The sequence below is a fragment of the Melospiza georgiana genome, chromosome 1, assembly GCF_028018845.1.
Source record: "Melospiza georgiana isolate bMelGeo1 chromosome 1, bMelGeo1.pri, whole genome shotgun sequence".
NCBI lineage: Eukaryota > Metazoa > Chordata > Aves > Passeriformes > Passerellidae > Melospiza > Melospiza georgiana.
In genome coordinates this window covers 95,183,178-95,199,749 of record NC_080430.1, presented here as the reverse complement: position 1 = coordinate 95,199,749, position 16,572 = coordinate 95,183,178, and the positions used below count along the sequence as shown (strand labels likewise).

The 16,572-nt window shown below is 45.1% G+C and overlaps 1 protein-coding gene across 6 annotated transcripts in view; it reads left to right on the top strand.

Moving 5' to 3' along the window:
* The first annotated feature begins 3,743 nt into the window (after nt 1-3,743).
* Nucleotides 3,744-16,572, top strand: part of CARMIL1 (capping protein regulator and myosin 1 linker 1) — a 188,959-nt gene continuing 176,130 nt past the window's right edge. For all 6 annotated transcript variants that reach the window (XM_058022148.1, XM_058022131.1, XM_058022110.1 and 3 more), the window contains exons 1-2: nt 3,744-3,850; nt 7,656-7,753. In XM_058022148.1, coding sequence (XP_057878131.1) covers nt 3,811-3,850; nt 7,656-7,753 — 138 coding nt within the window. In that variant the 5' untranslated portion in view covers nt 3,744-3,810. The remainder of the gene's footprint in view (nt 3,851-7,655; nt 7,754-16,572) is intronic.

The following is a 16,572-nucleotide window of genomic DNA, read 5'->3' as shown; positions in this document are numbered from 1 at the left end:
AGAGTTGGGGGGAATGCCACTGAGATCAGACAGGAAACCCATCTGCAGCTGCCTCTGTTGTTGTAGTTTAAACTGGGCACCTCCTCAGCTGTGCCAAGGTGCTTCTATTGGTAGGCAAGGAGGAATAAAACACAATTCAGTTTACTGAAATGACACAAATCCCCTTTCTACCCCCTTTCACTAATTCAGGTTATGAGACAGTAAAACAATTTCTCACACTGGCACAACATGGAAAGTGGTAAAGTCATCACAAGTGGTTTCAGATAACTTGCCATAGGGGCTGAACTTCTTCAAGCATCCCTGCCACTGGGAAAGATGCCAGTGACACCTGCATCCCTGCTGAACTGACTAGGGAGAGTAAGGGTCAATGGAAAAGGATGAAAATCACACCTTCCTACAAAGCCAGCAAACTCTCCATGGTGAGGCTTTGCCTGTAAACTGCAGAGAAGAGTCTCTGGAGACTCTGGGAGTTAATTGTTTGGGATCTCTGCAATGGTGGTCCAGGCCTCTCTGCACTAGGACATGGACCCCTGGGATTAGAAACATCCTTGTATTGACAGGCCAGACTTACACTGTGATAGTGTCAATACCCAGGCATTACTGTAGCTGGAGGAGCAGGAGCAGCAACCTGCCTAGGCAATCATGCTCTACCTCCTGACTAGGGAACAAGGAATGGTAAACCATGCACTTTGCTGTTTGAACCTAGTCTTGGAAGCACTAATCTGCCTGAGTTTAGTTTGCACCTTCCCTACCTCAAACCAGGTCCAGTCTCCTAAGCACTAAAGCAGGAATTTTACAGTAGCCTTGGCAGTAGTGCTACTTCATTGACCTGCAGTGCTGCTAATTAAAAAATACACACACACACAAAAAAAAAAACAAACCAAAAAACAAAAAAAAAAAAAAAAAACCAAACCCAAAAACACCTGTTGTCCTCCTACTGCAAAAGTTCCACACTGTTGTCTCCTAGCATAAAAGTTTCATACCTTCTTGGTGTTTCTCAAGAGCATTCTTCTTAACAAAGCAACCAGCAAGCTCCCATCACAACCAGCCACCCCACTCTTTTATAGCCCTCTTCTTCTCACTGGTTACAGCTGTGGCCTGTTAAAGTCAGGCCTGTTCCTAATCTTTGATAATTGGCCCAGCTGCAACTCCTTAGGGGTAAGATTACTTTCTACACTATCTTTATTTTCTTATATTCTGTCCCCCTACAAAAAGCCCTGCCTTGCTGCCATCATTCATTCTTCTTTTCTTTTTTTCTTTACACAACCTGGACTCACCATATGTGTCATCTCATGGTAGGAAACTGGGGTGGAGGAGGTGGTAGCAGTATTCCAGCTGAATGCTACAGGCAGGCATAGAAGGAGCTCATTATTTTTGCAGGTAAGAGGCGTGTGGATGTCTGGCAGCAGCCAAAGAGGCAAGATTCATGCTTCAAATACTGTGTCAGAAGCAAGACAGTGGGGTAATAACATGGGAAACTGTCATGCTTAAGAGGTCATAGATCCAAAAATTTATATTTTTTGTAGAGCAGGTAAATAGAGATGAAATAAAAGTTGTCTTTCTAGAAGCTGATAGAGAATTAGATTCAATACATAAGTAACTATATGAAATTTTATGGCCTTTCTTATGCAGACTTAATGGTCTAACTTTTCCCTCCTTGGTCTTAGAAAAGATATGAAATTTGCAATTTTTTTTTTTTTTTTTTTTTTTTTGCTTCTTGCCAGGACAAAGAACCCAGGCCAGGTTCATTGGTGGAAGTAAGAATATGTGTATCCAGTGAGCAAGAAATGCAGTTTTCTGCTCAGCCCTGAGGAAAAATTGGCAGAAAAGGAAGGAAGAGGTCAGCAGGTATTCTATGTCCATCATAAATGGATTAAAAGGATGCAGCTACAGCAAGGAAAAGAGAGCAGAGGAGAGAAGGAGTACAGTGCATTTTATTGAGAGATATATATTCATATCCAGATAAGATTGGTTGACATTGCTGTATGTCAAAAGCTTACTTTATTCTTTTACTAATGCATTCATTTTTCATTTATTTTCTTTAAAGGATACGTTTATTCTATACATGTAAACAGCAAACTGTAAAGACTGCAAATCGTATCCATCTCAGTAGTAATGGTATCTGTGGTGGTAAAATCACCCCTGACAATTTAGAGATCTGGTTAGTGTCAAGAAAAAACATGATACATTTATTTGGTAAGTGACACCAATTTCAAAGTGGTCATGTTTCTTGTGAAGGCCATGGTATACAGTAGTCCGTGACACACAGGAGTGCAGCAGCGTAGTACTATACCAGCAATATAACTCTTACTGGACTCACATTGTTGCTCTCACTGAAAGCATTTCAGATTTTTTAACGAGACATAAATGACTTTGATCTCCCAGATCCACCACACACTTGTAGAGTGCTTGAAATATGAGGTTTATGCAGTAATCCACCCCTTTAGGATGGAGGGTGACCAATCACGGTCCTGCTGCAGTGAAAATGATCCTTCACTGAAACCAGGCATCGCTACCAGAAGCAAGCCACAGGATTTCCAGGGCTGCCGAGCCTCTTCCTTTGCTCTCATCCAATAAGCATCTTTCTGTGCTTATATTTATGAGTGCAATTAGGCAGCTCACGTGCTGTGTTTCTATAATGTGGCTATTACCGCATGACAAAAACCCTCGATGGCAAAGTGCAACAAGCAAAATGCTGCAACTTGTGGATTTTAATTTGGTCCTGAGAAAGGAGGCATGTATCCCTTCAATGTAGCACAGGCTCAGCAGCACCGAGGCTCCCTGCACAAGGAGTTTGCTAAGCCGTCCCCAGCCATGGCGCTATCTCACAACAGGTGCCGAGGCAGCCGCCGTCCCCATGGAGATGAGGTGACGGAGCCAGGGAGAGGCAGATGAGTTCTGGACCAAAGGTTAGCCTCTTCCAGGTCTCGAAGTGACCCAGCGTTTCTGGAAAGGAACTGGGCAATCCCTTTCCCAAGGGAAGCCAGGACTGACCTGACGATGACAACCACCCCCCTCGTACCTCAAACCCGTTCTAATGAACCCAGAGGATAATTCCTGCGGGGCAAAGGCTGAGGGTGCAGCTGCGGACGGCACGGTCTGCTGGGGAGGGCCGGCGCTGCGGCCGCCTCAGGTGGTGCCCCGGCGGCGGGGCCGGTGCAGCGCCGCGGCCGCCGGCAGATGGCCCCCGCCGCAGCGCCGACCGGCGGCATCGGCCGAAGGAGGGGCCGGCGTCGCCGCCGCGCTAAATCCCCGAGCCCACTGCCCTCCTCCTCCTCCCTCGCCGCGATGGCTTCCTAAGGGCGATGCTCCCGGCCGCCGCCGCCTCCCCGCTCTGTCGCCGGGTGCTCGGTGGGCGCGGGCGAGCGGGCGGCTCCCGCGCGGTTCGGGGGCCGGGCCGGGGCCCTCCCGGGGCGGGGGCAGCCGCCGCCTCCCGCCGGTGCCGGGCGGGGGAGCCGGGCGGCGCGCAGGCGGGAACGGGGGAGCCGGCGCGGGGGCCGCCGTGAGCCCGCAGCGCCGCGCCTGACGGCCGCCTGCGGACCCTCCATCCCTCCCGGGAAATGCCCCTCCTGGCCGGGGGCGGCATGTAGCGCGGGGGGAGCGGGCTCCGCGGGGGCGGGAGAAGCCCCTTCCCTCCGCCCGCGCTCGCAGCCGCGCACACACCCGCGCTCCGCAGCGAGGCGCACGGCCGGCCCTCCTCCTCCTCCCCCGCCCGCTGGGTGCATGCCCGCCTCGCCCGGCGCAGGGACGGCGCGCCGCTGAAGCAGCCCCGCCGCCGGGCACCCCCGGGCGCCGGGCAGCGCCGCCGCCATGGCCGAGGAAAGCTCCGACGTCCCCAAAGAGTTGATCGGTAAGGGACGGGGCATGGCTGCGGGGTCCCGGGCGAAGAGGCTGCGGGGGCAAGTTTGGAGGCCGCCGTGCGCGGGATGCAGCGCTGCCGGAGATGGGGCTGGGGGGAATCCGGGGCTGGGTCTGTGGAGCCGGGGAAGCGCCGCGGGGGCTGGTCAGGGAGCCCGGGGGCTCCGCTCGGGGCTGGAGGGACTCGAAAGAGCCGCGGGGGGCGGCGAGGCCGCGTTGCTGCGTGTGGGCAATGGGCGGGCGGGGGTGCGGGGCTGCGGCGGGCAGGGGAGGCGGCCGCGGGCAGGGACTGAGCCCGGGGGCCGCGGGGGGCACGGTGTGTGTCCCCCCGGAGCGGTGTGTCCGGGGTGCCGGCAGGCTGCCCGCGCTGGCGGAGACGCGCTGGGAAGCTGCCCCGGCCCCCCGCACCGCCGCCCGCCCGGGGCACGTCCTCGGTGCGCCTCAGCCTGGCGGCACGGGCTGCGGCTCCGCTCGGTGCTGTTTTATTTATCCTCCCGGGTTTTGCCTAGTTTAAGTCTCGTTTTCCTCTGGATGTAGGAGGGAGTGGAGGGTATTTGTAATTAAAGTTTTATGGCCCCGTGCACACGAGCCTCCATCCTGCGTGGTTTACGCTTAGGAACTCAGTCACAGGTGATGGCGAGGACCCTGAAAATGCTGTCACCTCTTTTGGGGAGCTTCCAATAAATGGATCGTTACACAGGCGGCGTGTGTGTAACCAGTGTCATTTGGGGATAACCGGTCTGATGCTCCAGGCCCTCAGCTACCTTGTTCAGGCCGAATTTCCTTTGGTTTTGCCTGTTGAAGAGCTATCTAGAGATCTCACCGGCATTGTAATGATTTAAAGTGTTGTCTTAAGGACAGATGGAAACAGAAATTTGTCAGGCAGCAAGGTATACGCGGCGTTGAATACAATCCTTCAAACCTTACTTAGGTAATTTACATTGTTCCATTTCCTTCAGTTTCCTCAGCAAGTGGTTTTAGCATTTATCAAATACTGGTAAAGTCTGGGTGGGCATTTGCAGCTGCTGCAGATATTTTTCTGTAGAGTCAAAATAGCTCTATTTTGCAGTCCTCTTGGTCTCCAAACCATGTGGTTTACAGAGAGGCCGTAGTCTATAGCTTGCTGCTAAGAAATGATGAGATGGGAAGAGTTCTAGGAGTAGCTATGGTTAAAACCATGCAGTTTTCCTATTTTAAAGTGGCCAGGCATGTTTAAGTGCTAATACACAGTATTTCTTACTCACCATGGGTCTGCAGTCTAGTGTTGTAGGTGAGGTGTGCTGCATACTACAGGGAAGAATAAGGTGAGCATCTTCACAGCCTCCTCTGTGGCTTTGAACCATCTTAAGAATTACCCCTCAGCCATGGTGCCCTGCACTCACTCAGCTTGATTTGTCAAGGGCTATTCTGAGGTGTGGGGATCTGTTCATGTAGATTGGTTTAATTTCTAGCAGTATTTTGGTGTCCACATGTTAAAATTTAACCTCTAAATAGGCTCTTTGTAATAACCATGTTTTGAGAGCAGGATGAAAGGATGTGCTTTAATGCAGAGTGATTGGAGTGTGGAGATTAAACTGGGGATAGGAGTGTTTGAGTTGCAGTTTTTGTTCTGTTACTCACTTCCCGTGTGACCTTTGTCAGGTCTCGTAGGTCATAGTCTTCAAAGAAACCCTCTCTTACTGCTGGCTTGCCTGGATCCACTCCTCCCAGGTGTGGATGTCTGAAGCCTCCAGCATGAGAAAAGTGAACCTTAATGTTATATTTCCATCTCTCAGTCTGAAAATTTATTTTGTGAGTCCACCCAATGTCAGGGAATTCCCAATGGAGGGAATTGTCTTCAGTTCCATGCAGAGTATCTATGAAATCACTATCTTAGCTCTTTGAAGTAGTGCTTTTAACCCTTTTGGGCAGATAGAGTCTTGTGAGGAGCTGGCATCCTGATGATGCTTTGTGCAGTCTGGGGTCCCAGGCCCCTTCTCTCCCTATGGCTTGTTGGAGTAAGAGTGCTGGAGCTGAGGGCTTGCAGTCATTCCCATTTCTGCTGTGTAGGACCCATGGAACAGCAAAGGGAAGTGCACCTCTACATGCAGGTGTGTCAGGAGGAAGTCCCCTGCTAGATGCAGGCACTTGGAGCTGTTTGTGGGAGAGGAGAAACCAAAAAGCACAGGCTGCACATGGAGGTAAAGTGGCAGAGAAGCCGCAAGACCACCTGCAAGGAGACAGGACTCGATTAAATAGACTCTATGGTCAGCTCGCTTCTGGGTTCCCGAGCAGGGGCAGAAAGACCGGAATTGGGCATTACCCATGGGAGAGGAAGCCTTGGGAGGGCAGTTCTCATCGGGCTGGACTTTCCCCCGGGTTCCGCTCACCTGGCTGCCCCGGGATCTCGCAGCCTGGCCCCGGCCCAGGCCGTTGCTCCGGGAGCCGGCCGCGCTGGCTGCCTGCCACCGGGGCTGCCAGCCTTGGGACAGGCTCCTCTGGGCCGGCCGCTGCTACCGAGGAGCTTTTGTGTCCTCATAGCGAAATTAAAATTCCTGGGGAAAACACGCCGATTCTGCAGAAAGAGCTCTTTCGGGTGAAGAGTCTCTCTGACCGGCCACGTTTCTGACTTGCACATCCTTCTGCCCCGCAGGCAGAACACAGTGGCCTGGGTTAAACATCCAGGCTTAATAAATGGTGTGTTGTTTGTGCTAACGTCTTCTGACTACCGAATGAAAATTGTGCAGAAAGCGCTATACAGAGCACTATAATTAAAAGCCTCAGGAATAGCCTATTATCTTTCATTTTTGCTTTTAAACTTAAGCGTGCCCGAGGGCAAAGTGTATGTGTCAGGGTGGAGACTTTCCTTTTACAGATGCCTGTTGTTGGGCTGGAAATAGGTTAATGTGTTTAAAAGACTTCTTTCTCATTCTCTTTCAGTGGGGGCTGGGGAGTGAAACTTACGGAAGGTGCCAAATTGGCTCTTCTAGATGAACTCCTCTGTTTATCTCTCAATTACATCAGTGTCAGTAGTTGTATAAGCTTTCTAGACACAGTTCCCTGTGTGTCTGTTCCCTTCAGGCCAGGGTGCAAATGTTCAGGGGAAAAGCTGGTTCGTGTCATAATTGGCAGAGACTGTGTAATCATGTGTGTGCGTGTACATATTAAAGCGTTATGGCAGCTAAGGTAGCTTTGGTGCTGGCACCATGGAGTGGCTACGTTGTTGCTGGGATTTGGACCAAGACCAAAGCTGCCTCCTCTGCATAGCTGCCAGGTGTTACTATCTGGAAGTCTGCTTGGTTTGCTTCGCTACTTCAATGCACAGAGTGCAAAATGTGTGAACAGTTGCTCTTCCATTGCCTGACCCATTTAGCCTCCTTGATATTAACAAGAGGTGGAAATTTGTGCAGTGCAAGAAGCTAATTTGCTTTCGTAAGCTTTTCAGGTACAAATAATAGCAGTGAGGAATTTGCTTTATTTTCCCAGAATGGAGCTAAGCAGTGCTGTGGCTTGTCTTGGGAATGCTTTTGATATGTAAGTAGTGCTGGGAAAAAAATACCAAATTGTGTTTAGAATCCAGGCATATGACATCAATAATGCTATCATAGTAGACACAAATTATTGTGTAGATGGCATACTTAGAAAATAGTACTTGTGTTAGGTTGTGTTTAGTACTGGTGCATGTGCATGAGACTTCCATGAGTGCAAGCAGTTGGACAACATAGCTCTGAGTCTTTCTGTAAACTCAACAGTGGCATCTGTTTCCTTCTTGTGTTGACACTGAAGGTATTTAATGAAGATATTTTCTTTTGTTTCAGAAAGTGTCAGGGATGTTATTGGGAGGAAAATCAAAATTTCTGTCAAGAAGAAAGTAAAGCTGGAAACCAAGGGAGATAAAGTGGATAACAAAATATTGGTAAGTACAATAGAATGACTCAGATTACAAATGCAGAGGAAAAGCCAGTATCTTTTCAGAATGCATTAAATCTCCTCTGGAAGTATTCTTTGAACTTTCTGTGTGCCATAAGATGTCCATGTGATTTATTTTCTTACTTTTTCTTGCTTTCATGATAGCCTGCATAGGGTTGGTGTGCAGCTGTGCATGTGTACACACACTTGTTTATCACTGAATTATTTTTCAGAATTTTGGATATTGTGTTGTGGACTGATGATAAAGCAAACTACTATTGGAACCTGTTCTAAAATATTCTGCTGCCTTTGCTGGTTAGGTTTCCTGTTTATACCCATAAGAGTTTTAAGTGGCCAAGAAATGCAAAATGAAGTGTGTAGAATTAATTTTGAGAATCTGAAGCTGTTATGCAGTGAAGAGCAACAGTAAAACTGTTGGGCTTTTTGAACTCAAATGGCTGTTTGTGTTTTTTGGTATTCTCAACATGTTAAGTCTTACATCTGCATTTTAAAATAAATGCTTAATGTGTGGGATTGTAAATTGTTCTTAAAACTGTAATGGAGGAAAGTGTCAAATTAATCTCACTTAAGTATGCTTTCCTGTTTTCTCAAGAATAGTTTTGCTGGTCTCTCTTGATAGGAAGAAAGCTGTGGTAATGAGCTGCTACATTTGCATACTATCTTGAACACACAAAAAGACATGTGACTGTATTTCCTTGTTCTTTTGATACATTTATATCAGGAGAACTCTTAGAGTAAAAAGCACAATTAAGTACAGTGCTGCCATAATATTTTGCAAGATATTTGAAATTTGGTGTCTTGTGTTCATGCTGTTTCATATTTGAAAGTTTTGTTAACAAAGCTGTTATCACAGATATTAGGTATATTCTCCATGGAAATGTGCTATTTTGTCTTTCAAAACCACAAATTTTTAATCACTTCTGAATTACCTTCCTAAAGTACAAGTTGCTATCCTTGGGCATTACGACTGTAAATAATGGCTCACTTTTCTGTGAGAGCCACTACTTAAAGAAACTTGAAATATTTTCTGTTTAATATCTACCCATGTTATATGTAGTTCCTTGATTTACAGTTTCTGTACTGGAAATAGATTGAATATGTGAATGGTGATTGATTGTCTCTATTTATTTGAAAGCCATGTTTATAGGGAAGGATGACAGGTTTCACTGAAGTAGTTACACTTGATTGGCTTTTGGACTTATATGGAATCAAAACTATTATCAATAGTGAAATATATTGTGGAAATACTGAAATACTGTTCTGAACTGATGGGATCAAGAGAATGTCAAGCTTTGAATCATCAGTGAGGTTTCTGAGGGATGTCCTACTTGGCAGTAAAATGCCTAAATGTGCCTTGGGTGTTTTTTCTCTCTTTAATCTCCTGAGCTCTCAGGTGGGGGACTGTCACCTTCCATGACTGAGGAGGTACTGAAAGGGAGAGAACATTTCAGAGGTTCACGATTTAGTGAGCTCTACTTATGTACATACATGTAGGTTTCAGTGCACAAGATAAGTGTTGCAGGGGAATGATTTACTGGATGTTGTCTGCTATAACCACTTGTTCTTTGATGCAGAAATGCAGGGGATTTATATTGGTGGGGGAAAAAGTTTTTATTCATAGAGAAATTGATTATATTGATTGCTGGAATTGGATTTTGTGTTTTCCTTTGCTGTGGAAGGAAACTGCCTTTTGTGAAGCTGCAAATCACTAAAGATGCTTTTTTTACAAGGTTTCTCTGAGTGTGTAAATCTTTATATCGGGTCGTTTGGTTTGGTTTTTTGTTTGTTTGGGTTTTTGTGTTGTTTTTGTAGTTTTGGGGAGTTTATTTTTCTTTCTTGCAGAGGTGCTGAATGTTGTCTGCTGTGGCAAAGGCCTGTAGAGACTGTGGTTCACTTTGGGGATGCAAAGTTCCATGAAACATAGAATGCTCTGAAAAAAATTACACCAGAAACACTTTAAGTTTGGTACCTCAAATTAATGGAGACTTTTTGGCCTTACTGTGTCAGCACAGTCTCACTTCTCACCTGTGTAGTAGAGGACATACACCCTTCTCTCATTGAAACAGTGACACTGAAAATAAATAACCTTACTTCAGAAGTGACTGCTTAGTACTAAACACTACAGGAAATCTTCCTGGAAAACTAAGCAATTTTGTACTCTGAGCTGGAACTGAAAGGTTTTCAGTAAATAATGCGTATGGCCACGTTCTGACCAGAGCAGGTAAAACCAAGTTGCTGTGCCTTGGGTGAGCCTGTCAAATGCAAGGCTGAATGAAATGCTGGCAGCAAAAGCAGCTCAGTAATTAAAGACTGTATCCTTAAGTGAACGCACCAGTGGGCTCAAATGTGATTGCATGGGCAACCTTCATGCCAGCACTCCTAACTCCTGAGAGCTTGGTTTTGAAACATTAATCTTCTGAGTACTGTCTCTTGAGTGCACATGTGGCAAATGGATTGTTTTGAGATTTTGGGTTCAATTTCCTTAGTTGTTGGGTGTTTTTAAGCAAATTAGGTGCCATGCTTTGGGTCTAGCACTTAATAGGGAGAAAATACTAGTTGCCCTCATCAAGGTAACCCCAGAGCTGTTGTGAAATGTGCTCATGGCTTTAGAGGAGGTTGATCACAGAAGCTGGCACTGAGCCCTGACACCCAAATCTGTGTTTTAATTAAATGATCCTTTCTTCCTGGGGAAATTCAGCAAAATCACTTTGAGCAAGGGAGCTTATTTAAAAATGACTGCACTTGGCAGGTAACTATAAAAACACTTGACTGCTGGCCCTGTTGTTCACAGTGTATTCAAGGTACAGACTACTAGAATATGAATGTAACCATCTGCTTAAATCACTCTGTTATAGGAAGTTCCTCTGATAATTAAGATGGAAATTAGAATCTGAGACAACAGAAAAAACAGTGCAAAGCCCCTGGTGTTGCTTGCAGTAGGATCCCAGTATTAAACTGGTGAAGTTGGAGGATAAAGACCATGCTGTAGGGGAATACAGTATGGGTAAGTGAAGGTGGTATAGAATGTAATCTTATCCCCTAAAGAGTTGCAGCTGGGTTAATTACTAAAGATTAGGAGCAGGCCTGATGTTAACAGGCCACACCTGTAGCCAATAAGAAGAGTGTTATAAAAGAGTGGATTGGTGGGAACTGGAGTCAGTTGGCTGCTGTGAGGATAAGAATCAGTGCCTAGAGGAGCTGCCTACAAGATACATCAAGGAGGTATGAAACTCTAGTAATATGGAACCTTTGCAATGTAATGATAATGGAGCTCTTGCAATATAATGACAACACCATGCTTGCCTTAAGATGCTTTGGGATCCCAGATTTAGGTGCCAGAGTTGGGAAATTATGTCTAGGAATTTTGATATAAACCAGATTTTTTTCAGTCTGTACAAGGAGTTTGCTGCCTCAGTAATCTCAATCTGCAGTTATTTAGTTTTTCAGTTAGTCATAATGATGCAAAACAGTAAACATCATGAGCTGCTGAGCTGCCTCTGGTCTGCTGGCACCAAATCTCATGTGTTTGGGCAGCAAACGGGTATCCAGCCCTGAAAAGGCAATAACCAGCTTGAACAGGCAGAAAAATCAGTCCTCAAGTGATTAAGGCTAAACCCCAGTCCCATCTGGGTACTCTGGCAGAGCCAAGCTGCATTGGGGAAAGTGAGGAAACATACAGGCATATGGGAGGCCTTGAAAGGTGCCAAGCTGCCCCACAGGGTGAGCAGAACAGACATTGTGGGGGCTCCCCAGTGGGGCACAGTCCTACTGTGGGCCAGGGAGACACTCAGCAGGACTGGGGTGGCAGCTGAGCTCCAGTGGTGACAGCACTGCAGTGACCCACAGCTGGCTCAGTGGGGTGGCCTCAGCTGGGAAAGCGACTGAGTGCAGGTGTAGCTGTGGTGCTCTCAGGCCAGAGCTGAGTGCCAGAGCTCTGAAGCAAGGTGGGGAGCCCTGGTCAAAGCTTGTTCCTACCTTTGGGGTCACATACCTGCGCTGTGTCGGCTGCAGGCAGCCCAGCTGTGGCAGAGCCCTTGAGCAGGTGGCTCCAGGTGGCCCTCAGCCAGAGGCAGAGTACTCCTGCAGGAGTGGACCCAGCTGTATTTTGCTTCAATGGGATGCTCATCACAGTATTTTGATTGGGTTAAAATAAATAGGGATGTCACTCTTTTCTAAGCAGCAGAGGATTGCTTTGGTTTTGTGTGATTGTTTTTTTCAAACCTGTTTTTTTATGAGGACGAGGTTGAAGGCATCATGCTGAGTGCCTGTGATGTTTCTCCTCACACTGATAACTTCTGACCTTCTCTCCAGTTTCAGCTTAAGCTGATGGGTATGGAGAGGTCTCAGTTGTGATAAGAGGGGAGTGGGGGGAGACAGCCAGAAAAAGAAGAGAAATTTTACACCTACTCTGTCTTCTGAGGCCTCCACCTTTTGCCACCATAAGGGATCAGGCAGAATCCCTGTTGGCGTCTGAGATACTTCAGTATTTTCTTCTTCCTCTTTTTTTTTTCCTTTTTTTTTTTAATCCAGAGGCCTCAGTGATTATCAGGTTATCACATGCAAACAAATGCTTTTAGGGACTGGGCTTCTTCTTACTTTTGGTGTTTGTGGTGCTGCTTCCCCCACCCCCCTCAAAATAGCTGAGGTATCTGTATATAATTTTGCTGATTATTTCCTTCTGCCTTTTCTTTCTCTCAGATTTTTGTAATTAGCAGCAAACTTTGAGAAGTTAAAATGTGAGCTAAAGTCAATATGTGCAATAAATGTGACCAACTCAACTCCTTATGAAATATTGATGTTTTTAAGAGTGGTTCATGAAAGGTTGGAATTCAGGATTCATCTTATTTTTTGTCTTTGCTATTAGAAAAAGAGAATATTCCAGCTCTAGTTGCCTTTGAGATTAGTTTTCCTTTCCAAAGTAGTACTATTTTAGACATAAAAGATAAGGAGATACTGCATAGTGACCTTGTTGTCTATATATTTGGTCAGGCTTCTTTGCTTTGTTGCTGGGTTTATTTTGATTTTTTTTTTTGTTGCTGTTGTTTTCCTAATCTTAAGGCTATAGAATAGTGTGATACCATGTAGTGACCAAAAGCACTTTATTAGGAAATCCCATTGAGGAGTCTCTGTTATGCTTCTGCCCTCAGTCATTTACATTCTCTTTGTTAAAATATCACAGTGTTACTTCTGAAACTGAGACAGTTGCTTTGGCAGGTGGCTCTCCCTAAAATTTACTGTATTCCCAACGTAAATTCACTGGGAGCAATTCATATGTCCTTGTCACTTTTTCTGGGACATATGTTTCCATGGGCTTTTAAAACAAAAAACTGAATTGACTTCTGTCAAAGAAGTTTATATTTTTTCTGTGCACATGGTCTGAGATTTCACGTTCTGCTTCTAAAGACTCTCTTATAAAGATTGGAATTCTATTGAAAAAATAAAATCTATCTGTGTTTACTTTCAAAGGAGCAATTATGGCCATTTTGTGTGCTCTCCATGTGGCTTCTGAACCATGCTTGAACAATGTGGCTGACTCTTGTGAAGCAACAGAGAAAAGCCTGAGCTCCTGTGCCTGTTCAGCTATCAGGATGGCAGTCTCTGGATGGAGGCAGTAGTTATTTTGCTCTGCCAAAACTATGTTGGGATTAAAAGCTCTGGTGCTTGTTTTCCATTGCTCATCTTTTGTCTGTCTTGATCCATCCATGATATTCAGTTTGAATAGAGATGAATTTCACTTCCTGCCTTAAAAAATATGCACTTCTTTTAAACCACTAAGAGCATGAAGCTCACAGGGTTGTCTAAGGTTGGTTTTACATAAAATGTGTGCAATCTCACACGTTATATCATGACAGCTGGTGTGTGATAATGATGTTAAATAGGGACATTCTTTAAAAATAATGGTGTTTCCTCTTCTCTGCCCAGAATATTGACTGTTATGACATCTATCTTAAGTGTGTCTTTATGAAGATGAAAGGAGGTAGGTGTTGGTACATCCCTCATGTCAGGAAATCTAAGTGAAGTGAGGTAGGGTTATCAAAAAATACTTAGATGTGAAAATGTATCTTAATGCATTTAAAGGTGTGTCTTAGAAAGCAACTGAACTGTGGCCTGTAAGATTGCTACAAAAAACTGAAATAAGAAGAGTAGTACAGGAAATAGAATTATTAATTCAGTCATGCAGTTGCATATGTTTCCAAAATAGGAAACATGTTAGAAAAATATACATGTGCAAGTTTCATTGAAATTTACATTTCTGCTATACATGGATCCATAAGGTTACTTTTAACTGGTGGGAGTACCATGAAGATGATCAGAGGAGTGGAGTACCTCTCTTATGAAGAGAGACTAAGAGAATTGGGGGTTTTTCAGCCTGGAGAAGAAAAGGCTCCAGGGAGAGTCTACTGCAGCCTTCCAGTACTTAAAGTGGGCTTATAAGAAAAACAAAGTCAAGTTTTTTAACAGAACCTGTTGCGTTAGGAAAAGGGGGAATGGTTTTGAACTAAAAGAGGGTTAGTTTAGACTAGATGTAAGGAAGAAATTTTTTATGATGAGGGTGGTGAGGCACTGGAACAGGTTGCCTGGAGAAGTTGTGGATGCCCCATCCCTGCATGTGTTCAAGGTCAGGCTGGATGAGGCTTTGGGCAACCTGGTCTGGTAGAAGGTGTCCCTGCTCCTTGCAGGGGGTTGAAACAAGAGGTCCTTTAAGGTCTCTTCCAACCCAAACTGTTCTATGGTTCCATGATTCAGTGGTTCAATGAATTGCTGGTAGTACATGCAAGTGTAGAAATTAAGGATGATTTCTTGCACCTTGAGTATAGTGTGTTCTTTCCATGCTTTGGGAGGACAGAAATGCAGCTTGTTCTCCTTTTCTTTAGCTCTGGATAACTGGTACAGGCTGGGAAAGGAAAGAAAAAGGGACTCCTTTTTCAGTGCCCTTAAAGCACCTGCTGTTGTCCTGGCTCATGTACTTTGCATTTACACGTGCATCTGCAGTGTTCTGGAGGGAGGAAATGTGGACATGATCTCACTCAGCATGTTCTGGTTTTCTGTGCACAGCTCTAACAGTTGTAGGGGTAAAAAAAGTGGTGGGAGGCAGGAATCCACTGTGGCTCTGAACTGATCATGGAATCTTTCCTCCTGTCGATTTTTTTGTAGCCCAATTAGAAAGCATTTCCTTTTTAAACTGCCATGCTCTTTCTACTTCTCTTGCTGAATATATAATGTACCAAAGTGGTTTGCTAATGTGCTTTTGCTTTGAGAGGGCCTGACTCCTTGCCACCATTATTTATGAAATAAATCTTTGCTTTCAGTAAAGGCTTATCACTGAAATCTGTGCAAAAAAGAGGCAGAAGACTGATTATTACATACAATTTCTCTAAAGCTGAAAACAAAAAAAGAGAAAATGAGCATTGGTGTCAATTTGTCTCACTCACTCTTTGCCATTGGTGGCTTTTTTGCCCAAGAAAGACAGGACTTGGAAACAGAATGTGTTATTTGGTAGACATATATGTGTGTGGGGCTTCTTTTTTTTGCCTTTTTTCCTCTTACAGCTTCATCTGCCTGACTTACTTTAAGAGAAGACTTCTCATGCAGAGAATGTGGTTTACTTTGGTATAAGTTGTGTGAAGGAGGACACAGTGAACTTGAGAATGGCTGCAAGGGCTCCTAAGTGAAAAGCTAGTATAGTGTGAAAAATGCTTCTCATTGCTCAGAGACCCACTCTTCAACCGTTCTTGTGGTGGAAAAATTGGTGAATGCCACTGATTTGTTTGATTATTAAAATACTTACTTTAGCTCACCTAGAGGGTTTTTTTTTTTCCTCATGGTGGTGGTAATTACTTTACTGTGTAAAGTAATTACAGGCCCAGGATATAAAATTATCCTTTATAATTTGGCTGCTGCTAGTGGTGCTCTGTATAGCTACCTGAGTCCTCAGGCTGATTTCTGCCCTTGGTCCTGTCTCATCTCTCCCCGTTTCTGAAACATCTACTCTGTGTCAACTCATGAGTGATGTCTTAGTGATAGCTTCCCTAATTTGATTATTTCAGATGACAAACTGTTAGGATGCCAAATATAATTATAAGAGCCAGATTCTTATAACCCTACACTCCTGGAACAGATTTAACCAAATTAATTGGCCTCCTGGATAAGGGAAGAGAGACCCTGGCTCAGGGAGTTAGGGGCGGTGCAGAATAAGATCTGAATAGCTGTGGCATGTGAAATTTAACACTAGCACAACAAAACAAGTTTCTGCTATGAGTTCAGAGGAGGAGTCACATTGCTGATGTTGATACAAATTAAAAGGGTTTGTGGTTCCTGTGAGGCTACTGGAAAAGTGTTCACAGGTAGAAACTGTTGTCAAGTGAGAAGTAGCTCTTATTTGAACAGGTTACATTTCTAGATCTTTCTTGCAAAGTGACCTTTATAAAAAAAGTAAATACAAGAATTCTGGTCTGGACCTGAAAGTGTATGTGGAGGGATAAGAAAATAGTGCAGAAGGTAGTCTCACCCCTGAGGAGTTGCAGCTGTACCAATCACCAAAGATTAGGAACAGGCCTGCCCTTAACAGGCCACAGCTGTGTCCAATAAGAAGATGAGTGCTACAAAAGAGTGGGTGAGGAGAGAGTTGGAGTTTGTTGGCTGTGCTATGAAGGAGTTAGTGCTGTGAGGAGTTGCCCATGAGAAATCACCCAGAAGGTATGGAAGATTTACAGTAAGGTGAGAACAAGTGTGGGTGTCGTGTAGCTTATCCCCTTGGCAGACAAGTGACATTTGTATCCCTGCATAGAGTAGAAGGCCTGTGTG